Source organism: Polypterus senegalus, chromosome 15 (assembly GCF_016835505.1).
Source record: "Polypterus senegalus isolate Bchr_013 chromosome 15, ASM1683550v1, whole genome shotgun sequence".
Classification (NCBI taxonomy): domain Eukaryota; kingdom Metazoa; phylum Chordata; class Cladistia; order Polypteriformes; family Polypteridae; genus Polypterus; species Polypterus senegalus.
The window spans coordinates 135894612-135918143 of record NC_053168.1 but is presented as its reverse complement, the minus strand read 5'-3'; the positions used below and the strand labels follow the sequence as shown (position 1 = coordinate 135918143).

At 39.2% G+C, this 23532-nt stretch overlaps 1 protein-coding gene across 2 annotated transcripts in view; it reads right to left on the bottom strand.

The window, feature by feature from the left end:
* Positions 1-13928: 13928 nt before the first annotated feature.
* The window catches only part of sall3b (spalt-like transcription factor 3b), a 39949-nt gene continuing 30345 nt past the window's right edge, over positions 13929-23532 (bottom strand). The window contains exon 4 of one of the 2 annotated variants that reach the window (XM_039736385.1): positions 13929-14558. In XM_039736385.1, coding sequence (XP_039592319.1) covers positions 14127-14558 — 432 coding nt within the window. In that variant the 3' untranslated portion in view covers positions 13929-14126. The remainder of the gene's footprint in view (positions 14559-23532) is intronic. The other variant, XM_039736386.1, reaches the window with a different exon arrangement.

Genomic DNA, 23532 nt, shown 5'->3' with positions numbered 1-23532 from the left:
AGATAGATAGATAGATAGATAGATAGATAGATAGATAGATAGATAGATAGATAGATAGATAGATAGATAGATAGATACTTTATTAATCCCCAAGGGGAAATTCACATAATCCAGCACCAGCATACTGATACAAAAAGAAATATTAAATTAAAGAGCAATACAAATGCAGATATAACAGACAATAACTTTGTATAACATTAACGTTTACTCCCCTAGGTAGAATTGAAGAGTCGCATGGTGTGGGGTCTCCTCAGTCTGTCAGTGGAGCAGGACGGTGACAGCAGTCTGTCGCTGAAGCTGCTCCTCTGTCTGGAGATGATCCTGTTCAGTGGATGCAGTGGATTCTCCATGATTGACAGGAGTCTGCTCAGTGCCCGTCGCTCTGCCACGGATGTCAAACTGTCCAGCTCCATTCCTACAATAGAGCCTGCCTTCCTCACAAGTTTGTCCAGGTGTGAGGCGTCCTTCTTCTTTATGCGGCCTGCCCAGCACAACACCGAGTAGAAGAGGGCACTTGCCACAACCGTCTGGTAGAACAATATTACCAAGGTTGCCTTTATCAACCTTAGGCTGCGTCCACTGATCTCTGAAACCACGACTGGGATGCTCATTCATGCTTTTGTCAACCTTGTCACTTGACTATTGAAATTCAGTGCTGTTTGCTATCCCTGCTCGGAGTCAGTGGCCTAGCATAGTGGGGGCGGCAGGGCCCTCCCCGGGCGGCACTTTTAGGGGGCGGCAAAGAATTACTGTATATTTTAGTCTTTTAAATTGAAATACCTAAATAAGGGTGCGGCGAAATTTTCCTCCATCCCGGGCAGCTGAAACCCACGCTACGCCACTGCTCGGAGTCTAAACAAATCACAATATTTACAAAATTCAGCAGCACGTGTGGCTACTCACTTCAAACCTGGGAGCATATCACTGCTACACTTGTAAAATCGCATTGGCTATCTTTTCCCTTACATATTCAATACTAGCAGAATACCCGCACTTCGCAGCGGAGAAGTAGTGTGTTAAAGAAGTTATGAAAAAGAAAAGGAAAAATTTTAAAGATAACGTAACATGATTGTTAATGTTATTGTTTTGTCTTTGATATGAGTGTTGTTGTCATATCTATATACAAAGTATCTATATATATCTATATATGTATCTTATCTATCTATCTATCTATCTATCTATATCTATATCTATATCTATATCTATATCTATATCTATATCTATATATATATTTATATATATATATATATATATATATATATATATATATATATATATATATCAAAATACCTAGCTTGGCAGCGAGAAGTAAAAAGAAAAGGAAACATTTTAATAATAACGTAACATGATTGACAATGTAATTGTTTTGTCTTTGTCATGAGTGTTGCTGGCATATATATATATATATATATATATATATATATATATATATATATATATATATATATATATATATATATATATATACACATACATACATACATGTGTACATATATATACACACACACACATATACTATGGGGTGCCAAACAGGCAAATAAATTGATTTTGTGAATATATAAAGTCGGCGTCAGAATATATAAAGTCAAAACTTGAATATATAAAGTCATTCCCGAATATATAAAGTCAAAACTTGAATAAATAAAGTCAGAGCTGGAATATATAAAGTCAAAAGTTGAATATATGAAGTCAGCGTCAGAATTTATAAAGTCATTCCTGATTATATAAAGTCAACATCGGAGTATATAAACTCACTCCTAAATATATAAAATGAAAGTCAAAATCTATTGATTTAAATGACTCTGAACTGAACTAAGTTAACAAAAACGTATTCAGAAAAATAAATTAAAAAAACACTGTTCGGTTAATGTTTTGAAAATGATGCATGTGCCCTGCCCAAGATTGGTTCCTGCCTTGCGCCCAGTGTTGGCTGGGATTGGCTCCAGCAGACCCCCGTGACCCTGTGGTTGGATTCAATGGGTTGGGAAATGGATGGATATTCTAGCGCTGACTTTGTATATTCTGACGCTGACTTTATATATTCAAGTTTTGACTTTATATATTCCAGAGCTGACTTTATATATTCTGTCGCTGACTTTATATATTCAAGTTTTGACTTTATATATTCCAGAGCTGACTTTATATATTCCGACGCTGACTTTATATATTTAAGTTTTGACTTTATATATTCCAGCACTTACCTTATATATTCCGAAATATTCCAACGCCGTCTTTATATACTCAGGTTTTGACTTTATATATTTGGGAATGACTTTAGGCTATATATTCAAGTTTTGACTTTATATATTCAGAAACAAGTATTGACTTTATATATACCACCGCTGACTTTATATAATCAAGTTTTGACTTTATATATTCGCGAATGACTTTATATATAAAAGTTTTGACTTTATATAGTTAAATGTAGTCATTATTGCATAACTTTTTCTTTACCATAGAAATTTAAAGACTAAATTCAACTTCCATTCCTACCAAAGATATTTCTGGTGACTAAATGCAGTAGAACCTACTTATATCCAAATTCGAGCTATTGAGCTGTCGCCTGCCTGCCTGAATAAGTCACCCTCGCTTTGCTCTTACTTTTTTACCATTCATTTAATCATGGCTAGTTGCAGAAAAATTATAAAATGGAAGGAGGATTACACTGAGTATGGCTTTACCAAAAAAATGATTGATGGCGAATCGATTATTCATAAAGCTTGAATTAGTGATCTGTTTTTCTGTGTTAACCTCATATTTTTTCAGACTTCTTCACAAACCAAGGTGGTGCGAGGGTAAAATGAATCAGGAAGCGCTGATCAATGTAATCGGTGTACCAGGAAAGCATGCATTGACAGAAGTTCCCCTTTGCTTGTGATTAAATGCGTGATTTTTTAACGCGTTATGGAGCACATGCATCGAAGCTTCTCAGTTGTGCTTGTGCTAAGAAAAGGAAACATTTTAAAAATAACACGATTGTCAATGTAACCTTTTGTAAGTAGTGCCTGGAGGATTCAGTGTGTAGAAACTCTAGAGACAGTGTGTGTATTAACTTGTGGATTTTTCTGTGAGTATTTGGTGGCAGCGTCACAAAGTCGTAACACTGCGTTAGCTGCGGAGTTCAGCTCAGAGCGAAATGAGGTGAATGGGAGGGGAGATGATGACGTGACTCCCCGACCCGCCTTAACTGTCAATCCCCCACAAACACAGTCTCTCGGAATTTGCATAAGCACACCCCTTCACCTACAATTTTAACTTAGTTACAAAGTGATCAAAACTCTCGTTTATATCCTGCATCCTCTCATTAAACTTGTATCCCGCATTACCCGTGGGCATGTGAAACGCCAGCGGCAGCCTTTCTATGAACTTAATTTAAACTTTAGGTTTACACCGTGCTTTGTTTCCGAAGTAGCAGCACTCATGAATATGGTTGTATATGTCACTCGCTCGCTTATTATTGTTTCGCTGCCTTCTCAATTATATAATGCATGTTTTCTTCAGCGCTTTTTGGAGCTCTTCCTGGTTTTCTACGTAATGCGTTGACAGTCAGTTCACGTGATTACTTGGGAAGCGTGATGATGTCACACGAAACTCCGCCCCCCCACGGCTTTCGCGCTCAACTCCATTACAGTATATGTAGAAAAATGGCTTCCAGTTATGACCATTACGTGTAGAATTTCGAAATGAAACCTGCCCAACTTTTGTAAGTAAGCTGTTAGGAATGAGCCTGCCAAATTTCAGTCTTCTACCTACACGGGAAATTGGAGAATTAGTGATGAGTCAGTGAGTGAGTGAGTCAGTCAGTCAGTGAAGGCTTTGCCTTTTATTAGTATAGATAAACTTCACCTTTTCGATTTACATGCTTCCATTACGTCAGATTATCTCGGGGCATAACATGAGCCACCACAGCTATGCTGATGACGCACAACTGTATTTATCAATAGCGTCTGACAACCCTGACTCTCTTGATTCACTGACACAATGTCTTACTTGTGTTTCTGAATGGATGAGTAGTAATTTTCTCAGAATAAATTACTAGAAAACAGAAATTTTAGTGATTGGCAAAAATGGATATAACGAGGTTATTAGAAATAAACGTGATGCATTAGAATTAAAAGTCAAGACGGAGGTTAAGAATTTAGGGGTAACTATTGACTCTGACCTGAATTTTAAATCACATATTAATCAGACCACTAGGACAGCATTTTGTCACAAAGTTAGACCTCTTGTAACATTGCAAGATGGTGAGAAATGAGTTCACACTTTTGTTTTCAGTCGGCTAGATTACTGGACCACCCAAAAAAGACATTAATCGATGGCAACTCATGTAGAATGCAGCTGCTAAAATCTTAACTAGGGAAAGAAAATCCGAGCACATCACTCCAGTTTTAATGTCATTACACTGGTTACCTGTGTCATTGAGAATTGATTTTAAAATACTGCTTATGGTTTACAAAGCCTTAAATAATTTGCTTCATCCTATATCTCTAAATGTCAATCACCTTACACTCCAAATCGTAATCTTAGATCTTCAAATGAGTGTCTGCTTAAAATTCCAAGAGCTAAGCTTAAAAGTAGTGGTGAGGTGGCCTTCTGCTGTTATACACTTAAAATCTGGAATAGCTGACCGATAGAAATTTGCCAGGCTAATACAGTGGAGCACTTTAAAAAACGGCTACAAACACATCATTTTAACATGGCTTTTCTCATAGCTTCATTTTTGTTTAATCCTGATATTCTGTATATGCATTTAATTATCATTATTATTCATGGTGGCTCCGCACTCTGTACTAACCCTTACTTTCTCTGCTGTTCTTTTTCCGGTTTTCTGTGGTGCCGATCTGCACCACCACCACCACCTGGTCAAAGCACCGTGATGTTCCTACATTGATGGATTGAAGGCCAGAAGTCCACATGACTGTCATCATCAAGTTCTTCCATGTGAACCCTGAATACCATGAGGACTGACTGAGGTCATTGATGTTAGGTAGAATGCCTAGAGAGGGCTGGGTGGTCTCATGGCCTCGGAACCCCTGCAGATTTTATTTTTTTCTCCAGCCGTCTGGAGTTTTTTTTTTTTTGTATTTCTGTCATCCCTGGCCATTGGACCTTACTTTTATTTGATGTTAATTAGTGTTCCCTAATTTTATTTTCTTATATATTTTGTCTTTTTCCACTTTCTTCATCATGTAAAGCACTTTAAGCGACAGTCTTTGCATGAAAATGTGCTATTTAAATAAATGTTGCAGTTGTTTTAGTTTTGGTCCAGCCTCACCTTATTTGTCTTTAATTTGTCCCGATACTCCATCACATGCACTTCATTCTTCTGACTCTTTGCTATTAACCATTCCATTATACAGACTGCACACTATGAGGGACAGGGCTTTTAGTGTATCAGGACCACGGCTATGGACTGCCCTGTGCATGTACCTCATTTTCTGTTTCTAAATCTAAAATTAACATTTATCTTTTTAATATTGACTTTTGCTGTTCTCATTAATTTTGCTCTGCGGTGGGTTGGCGCCCTGCCTGGGATTGGTTCCTGCCTTGTGCCCTGTGTTGGCTGGGATTGGCTCCAGCAGACCCCTGTGACCCTGTGTTCAGATTCAACAGGTTGGAAAATGGATGGATGGATTAATTTTGCTTGAATATCTGGACTGTTTGATTTTATGTGTATTGGGTGTATTGTTGTACAGTAGCCTTGTGTAACTTGAAAGGCGCTTTTACATTAAATTAAACTTACATTAAATTCATGATGCTGATGATAACGATGACGATGAATATTATTATTATTAATAATAATAATACATTTGCAAATCTTTTGGAGAATATGTTTTTACTTTGTCATTATTAATTATTGAGTAGACATTGATAGGTAAAAGTCTCAAATGTATCTATTTAAAATTAAATCTAGAACACATTAAAGTGTGCATAAACTGAAAGGGTCAGAATACATTCTGAATCTGCTTTAATTTTCCTGTGCGTATATAATAGCTTTAAAATGTATAAGCTGCTATTTCATGAAATACTGTTATTTTATGCCAGTTCCTAATACATGTTTTACGGAATAACTAATTATTTTATAAATACTAGAATAATGAGTTTCCAGATAAGATTGTTTTATACTTTCCCTGGTTTGAAGTAGGTAGCTTATGGATTATGTAGTTCATGTAAATCTCCTACACTTAATGCATTTTATTACACTTAACATTAATGTCGGTAGTGACATCTATCATATCTTCTATAACTCTGTGATGGCCAGTGTGGTGTGCTGGGCTGGTAACGCCACTTCAAGAAAGGCCCACTGAATCAACAAGCTAATTAAAAGGGCCGACTCAGTTATGGGACACCCTCTGGAGGTCGTAGCAAAGGAGAGAATTAAAACAAGTCCGAATGACAGTATGAATAATGCTGCCAATCCTCTCGCTGACACCAACACTGAGGATTTTCAGCCAGCGTATCATTCAGCAGAAGTACATCAAGAAATGCTAGAGACATTTGGTTTGAGTCTGAGTCAAAGTCTGCATATGTAGTGTTGGAAAACCGACGAGATTTTTAAAAGGGCAAGCCAGAAGAGAGATGCAAAATAGAAAAGGATCAAACCTGGGTGATCGATAAATGCTGAAATAACAAAGCCAAAGAGCAAAATAAAATTTCTCCTCTGAGGACAAAGCAAAAAAACAAAATGGAGGAGGAAAAAAACAAAAGTCGGGATCTAAAGAGATCCATTAAGAAACAAGAAATATTCAGAAAAGGTTTAGCAAAGGCTTATTTTTTTCCACAACTCTGGTAAAAAGAAGGTGAAGTGGGTTGGCTATTTAAACCCACTACTGCCATTGCCAGCAGGTGACAAACCGAGGCACAAACCCCCAACAACATGAAGAGTTACCGTGACAACTGGAACAATCTAAGCAAGTGAAAAGTATTTCTATCTTGTTTTCCTTATCATAAGAACTATTGACCTATCAAAAAAATTGATTTTATGATTATTTAACTTACTTTAAGAAATCTTGTCAATAGTACTAGGGTGTTGTACCGTGTTAGCCATTATGGATGTAGTGAGAAGTCAAGCAAAATGATGCCTTTTATTGGCTAACTAAAAAGATTACAATATGCAGCCTTTCGTGGCAACTCAAATTCTCTGCATGAAATGTCCTGACACTGCACTCTAAGTGGGAAAAACTGGAAAAACTCTCCGCCAGAGAATTAATTTACACAGGTTCCACATTAAATGTGGCAACACAGATGTTCCTGAAGCAGCCCACTTCAACAGCCATGGACACTGTGAGAGGAACTTTAAAGTCACAGGGCTTATGGGCAACTTCAGAACACAGCAAGAGAGAAAAGAATGGGATTTCAAACTCATGTTAAAACTGCATACATTACAACATGGTGTAAATAGAGACATGGGTCTTATGGCCAGGTATGAGGATTGTTTGCATCTCTCAGACTGACACAGACAACCTGACTACAGACTCACGTTGTATGGAAAAAGTCATCAGAAACTTCAAAAGACTTTGTTGTCAGTTATCTTATCCGAAGGTCTTGACCATACATTGTTCTTCTCTCTTGCTAAATGAATCTTAGCCTAATGAGGTCTATGAATTTTTTACATTTAAGATGTCTCACTTAAAGATTTTACCAATGTTGTTACTTGTCCTAGTGTGTATAAAAACACAGAGAACTCCAGTTTCTGTATTACATCTTGAGGCCTAAGTCACCTCAAAAACCTGAATACTGTAATCATTTCTAGTTAGCCAATAAAAGGGGTCATTTTGCCTAACGTCTCATGAAATCTTGTCAAGCAAATTTTGCTTACTCCATTGGCAGATTTCTTTTGCTAAATAAAAGCGAAACAACTCCCATTGAAAGTGCATTTTTGCAGTGCAATCAAGACACCTGTGATCAATGCATGAAGTTTAACTGTAAAGTTTAAAGTAATGCTACCCCATACTTCTCCACCATAGATGACCACCTAGCCAGCCCTGTCTGAAGCTGCTCAGGTCTAGTGAAGCCCTGCAGGGCCCTGAAAAATTAAAGCAATTGAACAGACATAATCTCAGAATTATTAGCAAGTGCTTTTATTTGGCATCTGTTTTAAAAAGTGCTGCTCAAAACAAACAATGCAATTATTACGTTTTTCTTTTCCTTTTTTTTCTTCTGCTAAATTTCCTACTTTGTGATATAACATTGTTTCCTGGACTCGATGAGATAATCTTAATATCTGTGTGACCTTTAATCGAAGATAAAAAACAAGACAGGGATGGCTATGCTGATAGCTTAGAATTAGTATACCTTGAATGATTTGCTCAAATACTTACAATCAATTCTGTTTAGCTGGCAAGTGTTCCTTCCGTTCCGTAAAATCAAAAAAATAAATGGCAAACTATTGGATTTCATATGACATCCCGCAATTTTATTCAATTCCATATGACAAAAATAGTAACCTAGACTAAGACATCCATTTCAATCAGTAGATGTGTCAAGCCAACAAGGTTTACTAATAAAAATATTGGATCTAGGTATCAATTCCCAGCTCATTCGGGAAGGCCTTCCTGCCCCACATGGTATCGCAATATAAAAATAGTGTCTCTCTTCACCATGCAGAGAAGAACAGCCCGGCCCCGAATACAAAACGACTTCAGTCTTAACTGTACCTTTTTTTAAACCATCCTATTTACATCACTTTATATCTCTTGATCGTTTACACTTCCTTAAGGAGAAGAGATAACACTATGCGGTACCAAATACTAACCAAAACAAAACGCAACAAACAAAATAAAAACACACAAAAAGAATGACACAGATAAATAAAACAAAAAAAAAATTATAATAATAATATTCAACTGCTGAAATACAGCAACATTAAGCCACCTTAAATTTCATTTTCTTTTAACTTGAAGTTAGATCCGTCCGCAGGCTTCCCGTCACTAGGTGCTGAAAAAGAAAGGTGGAAATAGGCAGGGATGACGAGTTGATCATCACTGAAAAAAGTTTATTAAAGTCAATCTCTCCCAGTGGAAGTATACAATTATGAAAGTCTTGAATAACAGATTTCATTTTTTTTTTTTTTTTGATGGCAGAATAAACTCTTCTTACAGTAACACAGTAGGGTTTTCGGTGTTAGGTACGATTGTCCATATTACATCAATATTCAAGTCCCAATTCGATAATAAAATGAAACAATACTAAAAGAATTTTTTTTTCCTGTTTGCTTCATCCTGCAGGGGCTCGTGACAGTTTTCCTTTTATTTTTTTTCTCTTTTGAATCGTTGCACAAATACGCCCATTCAGTTACACCATTGAGTCTCCAAGACCGTCTCAGCTCACCATGCTTATTTCTTATGCAAACAAAAAAAAAAATGAGGTAGTACACAAAACTTATACTGTTAGTTCAAGTTTTAAAACAAGCCCCCCAGCCTCATTGCTCGGAGTGGAAACAATCCATCTTCATCTGATAATTTTTTTTTTTTTTCCATTTTAAACACACCATACACTTTTTAAATTAAATGTACATTGTGCTTTGCAGCAATCCAAGTTAAGAAATAAGAGTGGGCAGTGAGTGAAAGGAAAAAAAAAAAAGTCTAGAAAGTTAAATATGCAACACTACCCGGTTTTTATTTCTTCTCTTTTTTTTTTAATTGGATGTGCTGTTTTATAACATCCAAGTAATTTAACATCCTCCCTTTTTGTAAATAGAAATGAAAAACGTATATATACAGTAAAAATCAAATTTACGGTATGGAATATTCTCTTTAACACCTCCTTGGTTTGCCCAGTAGAGTCATGAGAATCACTGCTCTCTTTTTCTCAGCCATCATTCTTATTATTCTTATTATTGTTCATCTTTATCAGGCGAATGGAGCCACCGAGAGAGTGGCATGCAGTTCAGGTGCTTGAACAGGACTTCGCCAGATAAAAAAAAATAAAAGGATCGCCCAAGCACTAGTGAATAAAGTAGCATGTAGCAGCCTCGCAAGAGGTGAACACAAATTACAGACAAACCTTTCATTTGAAAAAGTGCACAAGCATCAACATGACAGCTTCCAACAAACTGTACAAAGGAAATTTACTTTAGAGTCTTTTTAAATATTTAGTAAAAAAAAAAAAAAAAAATCCGCATACGCCTATTTATACTCAATAAGATTTGTCTGTAATTTTCTTTTTTTCCAGACATACAAGTGTAAAAGGGTTCCCATGATATAATACAACTGTCCCAATAGCAGCTAAAAGTATCTCAGTTTCTTAAAAAGAGGAAGAAGAAGAAGAAAAAAAAAAATGCAATTACCACCTTAGCATAAAATGCCATGCTAAATTACAAAATAATAATAATAATAATGACAATTTTGCATTTTTTTCCCCCCCAGGCAAGTTTTGCACATACAGTATAGGAAAGAAAAAAGGTTTTTTTTTTGTAAGTGACTGGGGATACCTAATATTTCGTTTTACCCGCATGTTTCCACTCGCATAAATATTAAAAAGACATTTGTACACTGCAGTGAAACACAAGTTTGTGGCCGTAAAACTCTGGAGAGTAAAAGGTGACGTGTTGTTCAGTTTTTTTTTTTGTGCGAGTAAACATAATAACGACACACACATGAGGCTCACAAAGGTAGGGATCTTCGAGGCGATACCATAGACTACCTGTGCATACACAACAAGACAAAGCGCTCACTCTCGTACGCGCCCACACGTCAGACGTCAGGTAGCTACATCCGTCTCTGTGAACCTGTTAGACTTATATATACATACACTATATGTATATATACATACATATTATAATTGTGCGTATATATATATATATATATATATATATATATATATATATATATATATATATCAAAACAGGGTAAGTCAAAATGATATTAACATATGGATTATTTTTATCTCGACCACACCTTTCCAGGTCGACACATCAATCATGGTGGACCATTGCCACGGCCTCCACACTCCCCTGATTTGACACCCTGTGATTTCTGGTTATGGGGTATGGGTGAAGGAGTGTGGGTATAGCAGGAAAGTTGGTGACATCAATGACCTGGAGGACAGAATACAAACTGGGGTATCATCTGTTCCCTGCAAAGTGTGTGTTCTACCTTTAAGTGGTACTGTTGCTCGCTGGGGTGGCACGGTCATGCAGTGGGTAGCGCTGCTGCCTCGCAGTTAGGAAATCCGGGTTCGCTTCCCGGGTCCTTCCTGCGTGGAGTTTGCATGTTGTCCCCATGTCTGCGTGGGTTTCCTCCCACAGTCCAAAGACATGCAGGTTAGGTGGATTGGCGACTCTAAATTGTCGTGTGTGTGTGCCCTGCGGTGGGCTGGCGCCCTGCCTGGGGTTTGTTTCCTGCCTTGCACCCTGTGTTGGCTGGGATTGGCTCCAGCAGACCCCCGTGACCCTATAGTTAGGATATAGCGGGTTGGATAATAGATGGATGGATGTTGCTCGTTGGTTTTTGTGTGAGTTGAACATTCGTGATTCGAGACATTCCTGTAAATCATCTTGCACATATGAAGTACGTTTTGTGAATAAATTGTTTCCACCATTCAAATGTTAACATCATTTTGACTCACCCTGTATATATTTATATCTACGTATGTACAGTCATGTGGAAAAGTAAGTACACCCCATGGCAGTTGTTGACTTTTTCAACATATCCGAACAGGCATTTAGATTTTTGTACAAGCGGTGCCTACAAGTAAAGGTGAAATACTTGGACAAATGACACGTAAAACGGGGACACGGTATATTCATTCTCATAATTTTCAATGAACAAAAATGCAGATTTGTCTCACAGAAACTATAACTCTACCCCTACAAGTCCATCAAATGAGAATCGGGTGTCCCAGATTAGGTGCTAATAATTAGAACCTCCCTAATGGGGCATGCGGGAGGATCCGGTTTTACTTATCGAGGGTCTGGTGTTCTCTTTGATACTGAATGTGTGTGGTGTCATCATGCTAATATCAAAAGGGCACCCTGAGGCCCTCTGACAGAAAGTCAGACATGCCAATGACCATGGCATGGGATTGTTTGAAATCAATCGTTGTACTGGAAGGAAAAATCATCTACAGGTGACAGAGATTTGTGGGGGCCCCATGAGCGTACGGTTTGATCCTAAACAAGCCTCCAAGGACTTGGACTGTTGAAACTCTTGAAGAAGTTGGAGTCAAAGTGCAGGCATCTACAATCAGAACGAGTCTGCACAAATTTGACCTGCATGTAACGTGTGCCAGGAAAAACCACTTGCTATCCAAAAAAAAAAACAGAGCAAGACTAGACCTTGACAAAGACCAGAACAGCGTGCTCTGTCTGGACAGATGAGTCAAAGGTAAGAGTTGTGTAGTCACAATGACGGTAGACATGTTTGGCATTTCAGGAGAAGAACCTTATACAAAGTGCCACGCATTGTGGTGGAAATATTACATTGTGGCTTTGGTTTTGCTACCTCAGGGCCTGGGCAGCTTGCAGTCATGGAACCAGCTATGAAATTCTGCACCATATCAAAGTGTGCTTGAGGAGAAGGTGAGGCCAGCTGCCTGAAAGTAGAACGTGAAATGGAAATGGACCTCCAAAACACACTGGGAAATTCAACAAAGAATGGCTCAATAAGAGAAAAAAATGAAGGGCTATGGAGTGGCCTAGAGGAGAATGTGAGGCTACCTGTCTGAAAGTGGAGGTTGAAGTTGAAATGGACCTTTCAACATGATAATGATTCAAAACACACTGGGAAATTCACCCATCAATAGCTCAAACACAGAAATAAAATGAAGGGTTATGGAGTGGCCTAGCTAGTCAAAGCCCTGATTTGAATTCCATTGGAATGTTGTTGTTTGGCTTGGATTTGAAATGGGCAGGACATGCAAGGACACCCACAAACAACTTGCAACTGCATGGAGGATCGGTCCAAAATTTCACCAAGTCGATGTCAAGAACTTACAAGAAGGGCCTACAAGAAGTCATATCTGCTAAAGGGAGCAACGTCTGCTTCTGAGGTCAAGGGTGGGCCTACTTTTTCCCTACTAGACCATTACATCTATTAATATTTTTGTTCAATAAATGATAAATTTGCCTGTGTTTTTATCCAAGCGGCGTATATACTTGAGTTTAAGTTCTCCCATGGATTTTACCGTAGAATTTCGGGTATTTTATAATGTCGGTCGTATAAGTTGAATGCATAAAACTGACGCTATTGGTCCAAGAGATTATGATATGCCAACGCCCACCTGAGAGAGTAAGCACGGAGCACACAGCCTTTTTATCTCTATGTATTGTGCCTACGTGACCACACGGTAATACCCGAAGCGACGTTTGCACTGTTTTGTATTTTTTGTATCTCACGCCCTCATACACCTTTATTGTAAGAGCATCCCTTATCTACGAGAAGGAAATACGAAGCTGGTTTTAAATTAAAAGTGGCGAAAGAAATTGGTAACTGCCTGAGAAACTGGTGCGAGATTGGAGGAAGCAAGAAGATGTTAAAAAAAATAAGTAAATAATTATCGTATTAAGTCGGGGGTCTGATTTTATGATCAATTTTTCGGGTTTCAAGACCAGACTTATACGCTAATACTGTATATACAGTATGGTATATGACATCTGTTGGCACTTGCCTGCATGAAGATCTACCGTTTACCTGTTCCAATATGTCCGCAATTTCCTTGGGGTGCACTTACTTTTTCACATGACCATATACACATATACATATATATATTTATAGCTTTACTTCTTTAAATCTTCTAGACATAAAAGTCTTACTTTTCTGAAGAGGGTAAAATTTCACCCATTTTTCTTAGTTATTTTTCTTCCTCTAGAAACAGGCAAAAGCTTAGGTTAAAAAAAATAAATAAGAACCAAAAAAAACAAAAAAACAAAAAAAAAACAAAACAAACAAAAGCAAAAACAAATTACCATGCAAATCTTGCAAGACAAATGAATCTCAGCCAAGAAATAATTTATTCTTGGTATGAGTTAAAGTAGCAAGGAAACAAACTGAATTATTAAGTGAGATCATTTTGCTAACAAATACAGAATACTATAATAAAAATAAAACAAGAAACACTGTACATAATATAGTACAAGAATGTAGAGTTAGACTTGATCCAACAGCTTTTGTTCATTTTGAGTCTGTTCAGTTTATACCAATCTCTTTGTTGTCTTCAATAAATCTAGAAAATGGACGATTTACTCCAACGTCTATACTTGTTTTGTCCAAGCTAGTCATGGGTGGGCTGCTACCAGTGCGTGCCCTCTCCATTCCACTTGTCAGGTTAGTTAAAGAAGGAATACTCCCACCACCTAAACTGACAGGAAGTTGGGGGATACCTCCATTCTGAATAACAGATATCTCATTGTTCTTCATAGCCAAACCATTAGTGATTGCTGCAGCGTACTGATTCCAGAAGCTTGGGTCAACATTCATGGCCCTGGCCGCCAGATCCTTTTGAAATATCTCAGTAAACTTCATAGCATCGCCACCTAGCAGCGCCATCGGGTTCTCAACTGACAGCCTTCGCCCTCGTCTGGCAGGAGCGTTATTCCACATGTGAGTTCCCATGTGAACCTGCATTTTAAAATAAAAAGACACAAGAAAGTGGCCTCATGAGTTCAAAACAACAACAACGGTGACACAATTATTTTAGCCAGCAGAACAGTTTTGAAGTACCACTGTTATGATTGGTCAATGAAGAATGCAAATATGGGACTTAAACAATTATAGTCAGTCCTCAGCTAACTGAGGGTTAACTCACTGTGATAAAAAAATATCAACATTCATTGTATTTGCCAAAAAAAAAATAACAACAGTCAAGAGTATTTGTGACAAGTTTTCCATAAAAAAAATTCCTGTGGACCTTTGTACCCCTGTTTTACACCAAATCACAGCACCCTTCCTGGTGTACGTTAACTCAGCTTGGCAGCTCTCTCTCTCTCTCAGGCTTGACTGTTTCCCTCCCCTGAGACACACTTGACCACCTCTATGTTCAACTTCGCTGCACTTCTAAATTCGGCAGTCCCCCGCCCAACCAGCTCCATGCTCAAAGTGGGCTCCACAAGTTCTCCTTCTTATAAAGTCAATCCAAATCTACTTTGGCATTTGACAGCCCTTAGCTTACCCGCCTGAAGCGATGGAAAGGCAGATCTAACACATAAAAACGGGAGTGCTGTTCATGTGTAAACGTGTGTCTGCTGTTTTGGGTTCCTGATTGTCTTGCTTGATTCTTATATGTTAGGTGATCTTTAAAATAATAAAGGTTTTTCTAAATGATGCATTCAATTATAAGCTCACAGATCTATCTATCTATCTATCATATAGTGCCTTTCATGTCTATCTATCTATCTATCTATCATATAGCGCCTTTGACATCTATCTATCTATCTATCTATCTATCTATCTATCTATCTATCTATCTATCTATCTATCTATCATATAGCGCCTTTCATTTCATCTATCTATCTATCTATCATATAGTGCCTTTCATGTCTATCTATCTATCTATCTATCTATCTATCATATAGTGCCTTTCACATCTATCTATCTAGTATGTATTTATGTATGTACAGTATATTTGCCTATGAGTATGTATGTATATGCACTGTACGTCTCACTGCTGTCTCGGTGTGTGTGTCTGGTTCCTCCGAGCAACTGAATGGTTAGTTTGGCTTTGGTCTGATTGGTTAGTTTGGTTTTGGTAGCTCAGTAGTAGGAATAATGACCCAATACTTCGGTAGCATGATGTTCAATTTCTGGTTGATTTTTTTATTTTTTGTTTTAACAAAAAAGGGTTTAAAATGAAGAAATCTGAAGAACAAGAAATCAAATAGCCTTTGGAGTGATGCTGGGTTGCTACATACCAATGAGGAGCCACCCATGTCCCCTTCAAACATGGGCATCCAAATGATGTTTACACTGTGACTAAGGATGGTAGTCATAAAATGGAGAAGAGGTGAGGAAGGCACCTTGAAATGACAGGAGCTGAGAAGCAGGCTTTATAGGAAATGAGGATAATGAGGAAAGATGTGGGGGAACACTTAGGATACACGTAAGGCCAACAGATATCAAATGGCAAATATTTTTAAATGCATTCTATCGGTTTTTTACAAATGAGTGTATCTACTCTCTCTCTCTCTCTCTCTCTCTCTATATATATATATATATATATATATATATATATATTTATATATACTGTATATATTTACAGTATATATTAATGTGTGTATATGGAACTCCGGTGTTTCTGAACTGAACCTAAACGCCTGCTTTGCATTCAGTTATCTTCAGCTGACAAATAAACGATCTACAGTATTTCTCACATACACCTGTCTGAAATCTCAAGTGCACCTCAAACATTAAAAAAGTCTGTGTTCATTTTTCATACTTTTCTGCCCACATTTCCTTTTGTTCTTTTTCTCTCTTTATTCTTTTTATTACTGTTCCTTCTCATCCTATTCCCTTTTTCCCCTGCCCTCTCCGTTACTTTGTCTGACCCCACATTTAACAAGCCATTCTCATTTACCTGTCCAGTCTGTATTCTCTACAAGGTGTCACAATATCAGTATACTCTGACGGATTAGTTTAGCGAGCAGAAGACACGGGGCATGCCATCTGTGATGATATGACATGATGGGTCTGAACTTGGCCTGGGGTAGCCTTTGAGGCACCTAGTCAGGATATTTCATTCATCATGGGTTGTAGTATATTGAGTATCTTCAAACAAAAAGACAAGAGCCAGTCAATGGTTAGAAACAGCTTGTTATTTTGTGAGAAACCAACAGAAGGGTAAACGATTCCCACAGTTTAACATGATAAATAATAATGCAGTACAGCTGTCGTACACTATGTAGACAATATCAGGAGATATATATCAAATTTCAGATTTCCACTGTGGTTGGTCTTGTATTCAGTAAGCCAAGATGAGCATAGGTCACCGTGCTGGCTCCCTGTCACAGCATGCATTACGTTCATATCCTCGATGCTTCCCTACAGAGGATTCAGTGGGTCATTCCCACGTATGTGACAGCGCTCATGAGTTCCTGTGCTGCTTCTTGTCCACTCAGGTCTACTCATGAACAGCAACTGGTGATACCACCTCTGATGCATGCATGCCCAGTGAAACTGGACAACCGCGTCATACACATTTGTGGTCATTTTAGTGTGGGCAGACATAGTTTCATAGATGATTTGTAAAATGCTAGTGTGGATGGAGGTCATTTTTGTTTTAAAACCATGGTTTTTAAATGAAAACGAAGTGGTGTGGACGTAGTCTCAGTGTGTTTAAGAATAATTTGAAGATTTTCTAATTGATACTAGTTTTGGTGCTAGGTTTTTAATAGTTAAGAGAAGAGTAATTAGTCTTGTGTCACTCTGTTTGGTTCGAGCTCTTCACTTGTGAAGGCCAATTTTCGAAACTTGTTCTGTAACCAGACTTGGTTACGTTAATGTCTTATGTAAGTTCAATGTAAGCGTCTGTTAGGTGAATAAATGTAAATTTAATGTCAATGTAGCAAAAAACAAAAACTAAAACAGTGGCAGACACCTTACCAGCAATGTTTGGCAACTCATTAACCAGAGGAGAAAGATGATGGTATGTCCACAGTCGAGGACCAATGGAGCCAGGTGTCATGCTGTAGGCTGGTAGTAACGGTGTGACGAGTGATTTCCAAGGTTCCCTCTGACACACAAGGTCCGACAAATAAAAACAAAAAAAAAACGAGAATAACCCTATAGCTTGGGAACCAAGAGTGGGAGGGAGAAACAAAGAGATGGTTCTAGAAGATATTCTAACTTGTCATCCCCAACTGGATCGCTTTACTCAGTACGAGTGGACACGCGTTCAAATATGGAGGTTTTCTTACCCTCGTTTGAGTGCGAGAGAGAACATCAAGTTTCTTGCGAAACTAAAGAAATCTGCGATGAAAACTTTTCAATGGCTTACGGTGAAGAGTGCACATCTCGTGGAAGCGTTTTTGAATGGCACAAGTCGGTGCTTAAAGGAACCCGTTTTTGGCGGTAGAAGATGTGAAAGCAAAAACGACGGAGATCCTCAACAGCCTTTCAGAAAACGATTTGTGGAAATGCTTTGAAAGTTGGCAGCATCGTATGCGGCAGTGTGTCAACTCAGAAGGGTCTGATTGTATATTTAATTTGTTAAATAATAATCTCATGTAATAATAATCTCATTTTTTTTGTGTTGGACACCGTAAGCAACAACTTCTAAATGCAATCATACCTGTACTTTGTTACCGCCTACAAGCCCTCACTTAATAGTATCTGTTAGACCAGGGGTGCCCACACTTTTTCGGCTTGTGAGCTACTTTTAAAATGACCAGGTTGAAATGATCTACCTACATTAAAAATGTTATATATATATATATATATATATATATATATATATATATATATATATTTATGGCATTCGTAGTCTGAATCACAATCTGATTATATGGGTGGTTACCTACCAGGTAACGCTTGTGGTTGGCCACGGTGCCCTCTTCAGTTGCGAGAAGCATATCATAGCATGTTGCATAGTTTTACTGTCAAATAATGCAAAGAGTACGTGACACATGTTTCGCCCAAATTCTGGGCTCATCAGGCGTACACACTCACTGCACTCCCTCTCGTGGAATCGAACCTCGGGCGTCAGCGGTGAAGCCTATTTACGTTGCGCCACGGCGTGTGGTTCGTTTATTTGACAGCATGTAGTTCGGGGTAATTATATTCATGGCATTCATAGTCTGAATCACAATCTGATTGTATGGGTGGTTACCTACCAGGTGATGCTTGTGGTTGATCTCGCAACTTAGGAGGGAACTGTGGCGGATGTTTGCCCATTTGCAACGTAAAGATAGACTAACGTTTAAAAAAAAATTTTTTTGAATGCAACGCGATCTACCTGCACTACCTTTCCGATCTACCGGTCGATCGCGATCGACGCATTGGGTACCCCTGTGTTAGACCATCTGAGAGTAATCTGAGGTACGTGAAGGTGACTGTACTTCAGTGGCCTGTTAATTACGAGACTTCATCCCCGTTAAGCTGATGAGGTAGAAACAATCTGCCATCATCCAAGCTGTGAAACTTGTGAGACAAAATAACGGGGCATCCCAGAGGCATCCTGGCACTAGCTGGCAAAATATATGGACGCGACGACTATTTAAATAATATAAATTCTTGGTGCGCATCATGCTATTTCACAATGAAACTCCAGTCGGAGTTGTAGCTTGGCACGTTGCAGCACAAATATTAACTCTGGTTGATGTTTTGTTTTACGGCAGATCTACAGGCCCCCAAAAACAAGTAAACTGGAGGAATTAACGCAGGACACGTTTTATCAATAGAAATACTGAAACATTTAACAATTGTTGTTACGCCTTTATGATTCATTGGACGTGTACCTGTGCGATAACTCGGAAACCAAAGTCCAGTGTTACACGTTTCCCCCGAACAGCTTGGCCTATTGAGTGATCTCATCCACGCACCCATAGTACGAGATATCTTGGGTTGATGTTATCTTCTACTCTGCTTAACCTTTCCATCAGGAATGGATGCTTTCACACTCCATGTAGTTAGAACGTATGCTCAAAAATGGCGAGTTTACCAAAAGAAGGACTAGCAGGTTGAAGCAATCACATAAGCGTTAATGGTTGCCTCAGAGTTAACGACATGAAAAGAAGTGTGGATGCCAGCGGAAAAAATGGCTTCAACCACAGAAGAGAACAGATTTATGTGAAACGCTGCAGTCTGCCTATTCTTTGTAAAGCGCTGTGCAAACATTTTGTCAGCTTAAGGCTGTGTCACATTAAACGACTTTCCCAGTGATTTTCGGTCGTAGCCTTCATTCCCATACATCTTATCGGTGTGAAGCCGGTCACCTCATGTGACATGTTCAGCAGCTATCTCTAACTAATAATGATAAAATCAAACGTCGAAGTGAGCTGTGTGTGCTTGAGAGCTCATCTAGAAGTACGATAAATGTAACGCAGTGATGGGGAATAAAAGACGTGGGTGCTTTGCGCCTTACAAACTGTAGAGAAACTCGGTCGTCTGATGTGTCAAGTTTTACGTACCATAACAGAATGGAAAAAAGAGGAAAAGGCAGAGATTGCGATTGAACTCAGCGTGGCTGTTAATCGTTTGTACAGTGCTGGCTCCAAAGAAAGGGGACAAGAAGTCAGCGCTCAAATAGCAAATGTGACAAGGGCAGTGATTTTCAGTTGTTTAAAATGACATGAGATCTGTGACAGTGATCGGCAAATCCGACCAACCACACAACAAAAAGTCACAGGATGTTAGTCACTTGCTAACCTGCTTGGTCCTGAACAGGGTCACGAGGGGTCTGCTGGAGTCTATCCCAGTTAGCACAGGGCACAGAGCAGGAACAAACCCTGCTCAGGTCGCCAGTCCATCACAGGGTGAGCACACAAACACACCCGCAACCACACACTAGTGCCAATTTTGTGTCACCAATTCACCTAACCTGCATGTCTTTGGACGGCGGGAGGAAACCCACGCAGACACAGAGAGAAGATGCACACTTCACACAGGGACTATCTGGGACATGAACCCTGGTAGCGCTCACCAGGGAGTCGCACAATCTGATATCGGATTTATGCATTTTTTTGAAGCCTATGCAACAATGACTTCTTATTGACTTAAACACTATGTTAACATCCATCCGTCCATTATCCAACCCGCTATATCCTAACTACAGGGCCACGGGGGTCTGTTGGAGCCAATCCCAGCCAAAACAGGGCACAAGGCAGGAAACAAACCCCACGCAGGGTGCCAGCCCACTGCAGCTATGTTAACATGCTTTTGTAAAATAATAGTGTGAAATAATTTAGTGGCCTGGTTGAAATAAAAGAGTGACCTACAAGTAAGGTTACACCATAGGAGTGTTTCGAGCTATCTTCATCCTTATCTGTGTGAAGCTTTTATGTTCTCCCTGTGTCCATTGTGGTGCTTTCTGAAGGTATTCCTGTTTTTTTTTCTCCCATATCTCCAAATATTTGCAGGTTGATTTCAAATTGATCGTATGTACTGTCACACACATGCGCGTGGGAGGCAGCTGAGGCGCTTAAAATAATTGTAACTGTCCGCTGAACCAGGGGGTGGCACTGCCCACTAACACCTTCTCTCTTTCTTCCTCTGCAGACCTACAGAAGCAAACCCCGCCTGAAGACCTGGACACACTCCTTCCTGTCAAGCCTCTATTTAAATGCCATTTTGCCTCCCTGTATTCGGTTCTGTTGCGAACTCTTATTGCTTTATTTCATTGCTTATTTCAAGTACATGGGGTGGCAACCCCAAATCCTTATCTTGGTGCTTGTGTTTATTCCACGTTATGTCAGTCAGTCATTTTCCAACCCGCTATATCCTAACACAGGGTCACAGGGGTCTGCTGGAGCCAATCCAAGCCAACACAGCGTGCAAGGCAGGAAACAAACCCTGGGCAGGGCGCACACACACACACACACCAAGCACACACTAAGGACAATTTAGGATTGCCAATGCACCTAACCTGCATGTCTTTGGACTGTGAGAGGAAACCCACGGAGGCACGGGAAGAACATGCAAACTCCACGCAGGGAAAACCCAGGAAACAAACCCGGGTCTCCTAACTGTGAGGCAGCAGCGCTACCCACTGCGCCACCGTGCCGCCCGTCCATGTAACTATACGTGGCAAGTCAAAAAACAAACAAACGGTGTCAAATTCCTTGTATGCATGAATACTTAGCCAGTAAATGTGACTCTAATTGGGATTCAGGTTTGAGTCTGGGTGATCTCCACCATGGACTGCGTTGTTCCCAGTGCTGCTGGGACGGACTCAGCACTCCATCATCCTAAACTGGAGTAATCAGGATTGAAAGCGTTATGATTTGTTAAAGTGACCCAGTACTTAGTGCCACTGCTTTACACATTCCCAGAATACGGAGTTCAAATTATGGGCTGTGCATGTCCTCTTCTTCTTCTTCTTCTTCGTTTGAATACTAATTTTTCTTTCATGTGGAGACTGGGGTGGATTGGCAACTAAAAATCAGATTACTGTGGGTGAGTGTGCCCCGGTATTGAGCGGCAGCCCATCCAGGGTGAGATCCTGCCTTTTGTTCAAAGCTGCTGGGATAGTCGTCACCACCCAGTCACCCTGGGGATTAAATCAGATTTGGTGAACGAATGAGCCAGTTGACAACGTATTTGTGTTTCAGGTAACTTCTGTTGTGAGAAGTCAAGCAAAATGGCACCTTTTATTGGCTAACTAAAAAGGTTACAATACGCAGGCAATGTCATGAGGCAACTCGGGCCCCTTCTTCAGGCAAGATGTAATGGATTGTAATTGTGTAATTGATTACATTTTGCCTGAAGAAGGGGCCTCATGACATTGCCTGCGTATTGTAACCTTTTTAGTTAGCCAATAAAAGGTGCCATTTTGCTTGACTTCTCACCACATTCATAATGGCTAACACGATACAACACCCTAGTACTACAGCTAATTTCTGTAAATTCTATAAATTATGCTTGCCTTACATTTTTATCCATCCATTATCCAACCCGCTATATCCTAACTACAGGGTCACGGGGGTCTGCTGGAGCCAATCCCAGCCAACACAGGGCGCAAGGCAGGAAACAAACCCCGGGCAGGGCGCCAGCCCACTGCAGGGGCCTTACAGTTTTGTATTCCATATTGTTAATTTAAAACATAAACACAACCCCACCATTAACATCATAGATTATTTGAATTCTTTTGGTGTGTAACCATTCATTTCTATATAGTGTAGTTAGCGTTTTGTGTGTAGCGCTCATTCTGACAGACAGAAACTACCCAAGTTTTCCAATGTTCTGCTTGTGCAAATGGCAATAAAGGTACTTGAACTGGAAATTTAGCAAAAGGACCACACAAACCAATGTAGGTGGTCTTCAGCATGCAGTTAGAGTGGAAATATATTTAAACTGATGTAAATCCTTTACTTCAGTTTCAGGGAATAATATTGTTTTTCTGACTGTCGTAGTTCGCAAAATCTTAGGTCACTTAACAGAAACAAATGAAGGATTAATGAAATTATTCCAATAAAAATAATACATGTAGGAGTTCATTTTCAAACGACACATGACAGTTTTCACCAACAGGATAAGCACTGCAATTTCAAAGTGATAATAAAGCAATAGTGGGTGCAGTCGGACATCTTAGCACTCCAGCTGAAATATGGCAGTTAATATATAATCATCGTAAAATAATAAATACTAGATAAGCATGGAAGCAACAGGTACAGTGTTTAACATCTTTACAACATACAACCGTGCATTTATTAGCCCACTCAGACCAGTTTAGGGTGGCAGGGGAGGTAGGAACCCATTTTAGCAACACAGGGTGCAAAGCAGCAAACATTCCTGGATTGACTGCCAGTCCATTCACCACAAAGCTAACTCACTTACTTACCATTATATATTTAAACAGTATGAGTACAATCTGGAGTGCTTGGATTATCTAAACTGAGTATCTTTAGGGGGGAATGAGAACCAAAGTAAGCAGAGAAAAACCTTA